The sequence below is a fragment of the Lutjanus erythropterus genome, chromosome 7 (genome assembly GCF_056507025.1).
Source record: "Lutjanus erythropterus isolate fLutEry1 chromosome 7, fLutEry1.hap2, whole genome shotgun sequence".
NCBI lineage: Eukaryota > Metazoa > Chordata > Actinopteri > Lutjaniformes > Lutjanidae > Lutjanus > Lutjanus erythropterus.
In genome coordinates this window covers 19,962,640-19,971,054 of record NC_139323.1, presented here as the reverse complement: position 1 = coordinate 19,971,054, position 8,415 = coordinate 19,962,640, and the positions used below count along the sequence as shown (strand labels likewise).

At 39.2% G+C, this 8,415-nt stretch overlaps 1 protein-coding gene across 1 annotated transcript; it reads right to left on the bottom strand.

Annotated features, from left to right (window-relative positions):
- Window positions 1-445: 445 nt before the first annotated feature.
- slc1a6 (solute carrier family 1 member 6) lies at window positions 446-7,263 on the bottom strand. The gene is made up of 10 exons (XM_084723118.1): window positions 6,997-7,263; window positions 6,758-6,895; window positions 6,236-6,443; window positions 5,623-5,665; window positions 5,246-5,374; window positions 4,883-5,067; window positions 4,401-4,634; window positions 4,047-4,241; window positions 2,721-2,855; window positions 446-1,560 (listed from the first exon to the last, which is right to left on the bottom strand). Exons 1-10 carry the CDS (start codon window positions 7,217-7,219, stop codon window positions 1,362-1,364), a joined length of 1,689 nt encoding a protein of 562 aa, XP_084579244.1. The 5' UTR covers window positions 7,220-7,263; the 3' UTR covers window positions 446-1,361.
- Between the last annotated feature and the right edge of the window lie 1,152 nt (window positions 7,264-8,415).

Genomic DNA, 8,415 nt, shown 5'->3' with positions numbered 1-8,415 from the left:
TTTATATTCTGCTGATATGCTCGAGTATTTTCGTGTTGTACTGTAAAAGATCCATATCTTGGTCCCATTAGAGGTAGTCATAATGTGAATGACAAGGATAAGTGTTTGCAAAAGAAACAATATTAAGTGTTATGTCATGCCACAGTTATAGCCAAATTATGCAGATTTACATATTCACATGAGTGGAAAATCAGCCGGTTGACTGTTTCTGTATGAATGGTGGTGTTCATCTACGGTAATACTCAGTGTTCTAACACTGATGCTGGTGAGAAGTTTCTGATGCTCCGACTGTACGGATCATAAATTACACAAATCTTTGAGGACATGATGAAGCTGAAGAAATTCCCTACAGTAACACTTTATGATAACCATTATTAATAAATGGTAAATTGATAGTTGATTAACCTTTACCACTTTGCATGTGGATGTCCAATCAGTGGTTTCAACACACTGACATGAAAGGTGCCAATTTTTCCCTTTAATAGTCATTTTACTGTCAATAAGGATTTGTCAATGATTGCCAATGATTTGTAATGCTTTAAGAAATTGTTACATGAAACTGGACCAGATATAGATCGATAGAACGGTTTGTTAAATGTTAACAATTAGTTTGTAAACCGTCTATAAACATTATTTGGGTGCTATTTGCAATGGATCATTAATACCTTACATACTTTGTACATAACTTTCATTCCATATGTATGTGAACTTATGTATGTAACGTACTTATTTGAACCCAAAGCAGGATCTTTTCCTAAACATATCCAAGTAATTTTTGTGCGTATATTTTGAAATTCTACGTCGTTGTCAATAAACATTATCTGGATGGTTACTGTAAAGTTGCAACTGATGTTTATAGATGCACTAAACAGTATTTATTAAGCATTTTAAAAAGTATTATAAACATTGTAACTGCTTAATAAATGTTTTATAGAGATATATAACCACTATGTGAGTGTCTCTTAATGGTAAAATAAAATATTAACTAAAGTTTAATTAACTAATCTATTTTCCATTTATTAAAGATAGTTATTATAAAGTGTTACCTTACTTTCAACTGTATTTGACATATTGAACCTACCTGACACTGAATAAAATAGTAGTAAAACAGCAAAATACCACCAAATAACTGGCACTGACTGAATGAGATTGTACACTTGGGGTGTGTAACTCTTCCTAAACAGCATGTGGACTTATTTCCTGTCATCAGTCAACCCCAGGCCAGTCCTGTATGGCCCCATACACCGGCTGAGTTGACCAAGAACTATTATTTTCTAAAACCGTCTCTGCACCATTGTAAACCAGCATTCTAGCTAAAATGCTTTTGGCACATGAAGCCCTGAAAAGTGCAGCTCCCGTCTTCACATCGTGGTCTCGCTGTTGCGGTGGTTGAGTGTGTCGTTGTCCTGGCAGATTAGCTGGTAGGGCTTCTCGTTCTCCTCAATGACAGAGTTGCGCACCTCAGCATCCTGACTCTGCAGCTCTGCGCGGGAAAGGTGCTCTACGATGCCAGCCCCAAGCGAGTCACCCAACACATTGGTGGTGGTACGCAAACGGTCCCTTAATGGAGAAGTGAGAGAAAAGTTTTATTACACTTTTTACGTTTTTGTAACAATGTCATGAATAACTTCCTGGACTTCTACTAAAGTGGCACAATTTGAACATGTCAAAAAGATGTCATTAAATGTATAACCTGACATTACCTGATGGAAAGACAGCAGTTAGCTAGTTTACTTGTTGCAACAGCAGGCTAACTAGATTTGCCGATTGATTGAGAGATTGTAGATCCAGGTCAGGATCAAATACAACCTCAGAGTGATGACAGTGGCCAGTTTGACAGGGGGATACAGTACCAAGGTGGTTTTCTCGGTGGGTTTGGCACATGGCACCCCAAGGCTGAGTCGGCTCATTGGGCTGTTACCTCCACAGCCAACTGAGCTAACTAGCTACGTCCAGCTATAGATAACAGCAGGCAGCGGTTAGGCTACGGTTTAGCAACAGGTAAACTAGGTAACTGCTATCTGTCCATCAGGTATCTCAGTGAGCTAAATCACCTTATTACTGTGCTCTGCTGTCCAACTGGCCTTATAACATTTAATCACATCTCCAGTCCAAAGTCTAAATGCAACCACTTTACTTGAAGTCCAGGAAATTATTCATGGAACCATTCTTAAAGCATTTGACAGCGTAAAAAAACTTAACATCAAGCTGTCATGACAAAGCCATTGACAGGTTATGTTGTCTTGGTTAATGTCAAGTTGTTATGACAACAACATTATTGGCTTGATTAATATTAAGTTGTTGTAACAAAGACACCTCAAAAAACATAGACTTTGCATTAAAAATGAAATAATTGCCTCAATGATACTTACAAACATTCATAAAGACTTCTTCATGTTCATGACAGGTGTCATGACAGTATAATGACAGTCTTATGAGCATCCCTTCAAACAAAGTGTTACCAATTAATGTAAATAGAGATGTACAGTAGAGATGTACAGACAAGTATATCTGCTATAAAAACACTCAACGCCCAAACTTCATAGGTGTGTCCCTAAACACAGGCTTTCTAATCTGTCACTCTGCATTATGCATCAATAACCTTTGTAGTGGTGGGACCTCTGGGCTCTCTGAAGCTTTACAATGACATTTAGGCTGGCAGACCCACAGAACAGCGCACAGACCAATCCCCATCAAGCTGACATTTAGTGGGAACTCACAAGAACCAATCCACAGCGATGATCAGTGTTATGTCCTCTGTGGGCAGTCCCACCGATGTCAATACGATCACCATGGTAACCAGGCCAGCCTGAGGGATGCCTGCTGCTCCGATGCTGGCAGCAGTTGCCGTGATACTGAGTGGGCGGTGGGAGGGATGGAGGGGAGAGTGAAGACATTTAATAAAGGGAAACAAACAAACAGCACATGTGCACTCCTGGTGGGAGTGGAGTAGAGTGACAGAAGCACATGAGGTATTATATTATTATGTAAATTCTCTTTGAGCTGTTCACACAGCTGTATTTTAGAGAGTGTAGAAAGTTGTGCACAGGATTATGATATAAAGATAATTTTAGTATTACACAGCGACTATATATAAGAATATGTATGACCTGAAATTTACACATTGTAACACGTGTTCTGTCAATGAAAAAACTGACCAGGTGAATCATTTTGTAAGTAATGATCACATGTTTGTCCTCTCCTGGAGTAAGGTTGTAACAGAAAAAGATGACACACTGAATTCATGTGGAAGAACATTTCTGGACACAAACTGTGAATTAACAACAAACTGAGAACAGTGTTGCAAATGATAGACTGCATGACCTGAGTTCTTACATGGTTTATATATGAGTTAATGGTTTTGGGTTCCTTTTTACAGTAAGTTACAATGCTGAAGATAACAGAGCAGATTAGTTCATGTACCCGAGTCAGATGGTAGACTTAGTGCTTGTTAGCCTTTTAGCCTGTTAGCCTGTTGATAATACTCCAGTTGACTGCAGACATCATCGAGACTCTCTGCTGCAGTTTGCTTGATAGTTAGACAACTTCTAGTGCCTGTGAGTCTTAATAATTGCTTTGCTTTTTGATTTTTACATATTTTTATCATCTTCAGGTAATTTCTTCTACTGCCATGAAACAACAAACATAAGTTGGTTTTCTTTACATTTTCTTTTCTTTCTTTCGCTTGTGGCCTAAAAGGTGTGCAACACAGTATTATTGATGATATGATTTAGAAGTCCAGACCCAGGTATACCAGGGCAACATAACACTTGACCTCATAGATGTATAATAGAAAACCTGGATATGGCATTGCCACTCAGCTCCAGTTTTTCCCAGTGTGGCAGCAAACAAGTTTGCCGATTGCCCAAAACATAAGCTCAAGATGTCTGTAAAACTGTCACCAGGACACCTAAAACTGCAAACGAGATCAATTATAACACTTTCTTTTATGAACGCTGGGCTTCTCACACTGCATATTCTGCAAGCCCCCATGCCTCAAGTATTGTTTGTAAGGTGTAAACCATAAGCAGCCGACATAAGCTTACCTGATAGTGAGAATCTGGCCAAAATTAAGGTCCATGTCGTTGACTTGAGCAATAAAGATGGCTGCCACAGCCTCGTAGAGGGCAGTACCATCCATGTTGATGGTGGCACCCACAGGGAGGACGAAACGTGTCACTCGTTTATCCACACGGTTGTTCTCCTCCAGACAGCGGAAGGTGATGGGCAGGGTGGCAGAGCTGCAATAAGCAAGGAGAGACAGAGCTGTAGTGTCAAGATGTGGAAACAACAGTCAGTATTGCTTATATTTTTTTCAGTTGTATCCTGGTAATGTTACTGCATAGGACACAGAAAGTAAGGGACATCAGTATCTGAGCAGGACAGAGGATGAGATTTACCTGGACGAGGTTCCCAGAGCAGTGATGAGCGCCTGCAGCAGCCCACCGATGAAGCTGTACGGATTCTTTCTGGTCACCAGGAAGTAGAGCAGCGGCAGGACAAAGAGACCGTGGATGAGCAGACCTACGATGACTGACACGGTGTACATCCCCAGCTGGCCGCCCACCTCTGCCAGATTCTTCATCTCCACAATTTTCCCCGCAATCAGGAACAGGATGCCCACCGGAGCGTACCTGAGAGGTGAGATGTACGAGGAAGACAGAGAGACAGATGCATGTTGAGCGCCTGAAACCAGTTTCTGAAACCAACAGGCTTTCAGAATGAGAGCTATACAGTTCCTTTATGGATTTCTGTTAATCTACAGTTCACAACTTTGCAGTGTTTGAAATATCCAAACTAAAGACCCCGTGTTTTTATGACTGCACCTTCCAATCAAATTGGAATATGATGACTAAAGCTAGAGGTGAGTGTCTTTACTGACCAGATGATGATGGCCACCAGCCTCATAATGGCTTCATTCAGGCAGTCAAAGAAGTCCCTTAGGGCCTGGCCCTGCTGCTTCATGTTGCCGATGACCAGACCAAAGCACATGGAGAAAACCACCAAACCCAGAGCGTTCACTCCACCAGAGGAGCCGGACACAGGGACGGTCTCCTCCACCGTCTCCTGAAATAGATAATATGTTTATATAAATGCTGAGGCGCTTGGCAAAAAATGTAAAATGGATTAATGCTCCAGTGAGTGGATAAGGACAGTTTTTAAACAAATTTTCATCCCATTTAGATCTACTGTATATAATATATTCTTACTCTTCCCAGAGGAGATGACTTTCACTGGCACCCACCTGTATGGTGTGCAGCACCCTGCTGAGGTTCATGCTTAGTTTAGAGTCTGTCAGGTTAAGAGAGTCGGTGAGGTTCAGGGTCACTGTCACGTTCCTCGTGTGCACAATCTTCTTATACATAGTTTTATACTGCAAGAGAAATCATGAACATTCATTGAAAACAATGCATTAATTATGTTCATGTGTTACTCAAATACTCAACATTATATGGTCTGTTATATCTGAATAGCAGACTGATGCTATGGATGCAGAAGAAATAAAATCATTATTATTATTATTGATTTTTGTCATTTAATGTTTTTTTTGTTTTTTTTAAGAAATAAATATGTTAAAAGAAATAATAATATTTTATGACTGATGGGAAAAAACAGCCTCACCTGCTTGAAACAAGCCTCTACCAGATTGGGAGGAAACATGTTCCTGAAATAAAAAGGACAAACTATTAGGTTCATATGTTTCTGTGAAACAACATATGAATCACATCAGGATGCACATTTTGTAATGCTACAATATAATAATTAATAATCATGTGATGATAAGAGTACAAAATGAGTCATTTGCTTGATCAGATACAGTGAGTATTTCAATGATAGACATCAATCAGGCCCTTTGATCATTTAAAAATATGATATTATGAGCATTATCACTTATTTCATTTAAAAGTTTTAACTCTTTAGCTGTTTAAGCAGAGGGAATCTGAGTCAAACTGAGTTAAAAAGAGACAATAAGGCAAAATTTTCTGTTTAATAAAACTTAGAAGTACAAAGGTGCGTTGTTTTTCCTTGATTTTTGTACATAATGATTTTTCCAATTATGAAAACTGATAAAGTGGAGAAAACAATTAAAAGGGACTTTTTTTCACAACATTTAAGTTCCTAACTGTCCAAGAAAGACATAGAAAATGTAAACATCCAGCCCCAGTCACTCTACTTTTTTTCAAATCTGGCCCTTCTAAAAAGTAATTGAACAGTAGAGTTTTTAAATTGTTACCTGATGAGATCGAGGAAAGCGTCAGCGGCCTGAACTGGCTCTATGTTTCCACTGTTGGCCACAGGACTGTCCCTGCTGCCTTTCCCCGGCCGGATGATGATCACGATGACGATGCCGATGAACACAGCAATCAGGGTGGTCACCATGTAGTAGACAACTGCGCGCATACCCATCTTACCAGACGCTTTACTGTCCAAGGATGAAATACCTGAGACAGAGGACATGAAAGGGATATTTCAGATTATTTGAAGTGGTCAGAATTGTGAGAATTTAATCAGTTTACTGCAAGTACTGCAAGTTTTTATTTACACTGATATACTTGGTGAGTAAATACTGAAGTACTTTGGTTTTCCTGAGCCTAACATTTAGGATAACTTCTCACTGTGATTGGAGCCGTCGATATCTTAACTTGTACTTTCATCATTCCTTCACCTCTCCCGTTTGTGGGTCTGAACAGTAATCTACTGAAACATGTTGGCAGCATTAAGTGCGTTTGTTCTTCTGAGCTCGTTATAAACCGACCTGTGACCAGACTGGAGACGATGAGCGGCAGCACCAGCATCTGCAGCATCCTCATTAGCAGCTCCCCAGGGAAGGCAAAGTACTTGATCTCCCTTAGGGACAGGTTGTGGGGGCGTAAAGTAAAGCCCAGGATTACACCTGAGTAAACACACGAAGAAATGGACACAAAGTGAAATAAAGTCAGTCTGACAGTGGAGAAAGTGGTTTTTAACCTCCACCAAGTTTCTCTTTTCACTCACCCAGAGCCACAGCAGCAACAGTGAACAGAACGAACAGGTTCCTCTTGAGGAAACCTTTGACGTTCTCCCTGCTGATGGAGCTCATCCTCTCCTTCAGGCTGCTAGCTCTCCTTTCCATGGCTCGGCGAAGGCGCCTCCTCAGGTCTCCTCTCTCTGGCAGGGGTGGTTTGTCCGCGTCCTCGTTTAGGAAAAGACTCGCACTGTTGGGGGGTTTCTCGTTCATAATCAGGTCCAGCACCTGATCCAGGAGGCAGGTCTCGTGGGAAACTGGGCAGGAGGAGAATGACAATGGCAGAAATAACTGGTCACATATTAAATACATATTTTACACGTTTTCTCATCTGCAATTTTTTGGCAGAAATAGTTGGATGACAGTTTGATGATACATGAAGAAATCATCAGCTCCCAAAAACAGATGATGAAAAAGTGTATACAAGTGGGAAAATCACACCAAATGGAGTAATACTGCTGTGTTTGAAGGATTAAATAAAATCAAACCAAGCCTGACTGTGATACAATAATTAACTTAGAGTGAAACAATGAAAACCCTATGGGATATTTAACATGGCGATAGACACATGCTAGCTGTGACATGCGATATTTAATTTAATTAATGATATATATAATTTCTTCTTAGTGACAGAAAGAAAATGCCACCCTTTTCATTTAAATTCCTTCAATCTGGAGGTAAAATTTAGTAGGTAGGGATGTAACAATAGCAAAAACTTCAATTAAAAAAACAAAACTACCATGCTACAAAGTCTGTGATACAATATTTATTGCAATTAAATAAATAAATAAAAAATGTCACATAATAAGTCTGATGTGCTCAAGATTTTTGTGCAAATTTGTAAAAATTGTATTTTCCCTTTTAACTTTTAGTACTGCTTTCCATCTTTAATTGAATAAAAGCAGCGGGGCCATGACCTAAGCATGTGCAAAAATTTGCACTTATGCACTTGAACTTATCTAAATTAATCAATTATCAAAGTAGTTGGCAACAAATTTTCTTTTGATCGAATTGTTTATTCTACTAATTGGTGCAGCTCTAAATTGATTATTTAGCAAAAATGAAAAAAAAAATAATCAAGGGTTCCAGATTCTTGAATGAGAGGATTTGATTTTTTTTTCCTGTTTCTTATCATTGTAGATTCATCATATTTGGGATTTGGGACTATTCACTGGACAAACATTAACTTTGGCACGGGAAAACTGTGATGTATAAAAGCTTCATCGACTGACTAAAAAAACAACAACAACAAAAAAGAAACAGATTGATATACTGAAAATAATTAGTTACAGCTCGACCCCAATCTGAAACAAACTGAACGATACTAATGATAATTTATGAATGAATAAAACTTTCTATTACTTTGTAAAGGCAATGCACAGTGAAAAATGAAATCAAAACAGAGTAAA

Excerpts from the sequence above, each read along its gene's own strand:
- slc1a6 (XM_084723118.1), bottom strand. The coding sequence starts at position 7,219 with ATGAACGAGAAACCCCCCAACAGTGCGAGTCTTTTCCTAAACGAGGAC. Across the intron at positions 5,666-6,235 it reads GCTTTCCTCGATCTCATCAG|GAACATGTTTCCTCCCAATC; the intron begins GTAACAATTTAA and ends TTTTTATTTCAG. Across the intron at positions 1,561-2,720 it reads ATCGCTGTGGATTGGTTCTT|GGACCGTTTGCGTACCACCA; the intron begins GTGAGTTCCCAC and ends TTCTCCATTAAG.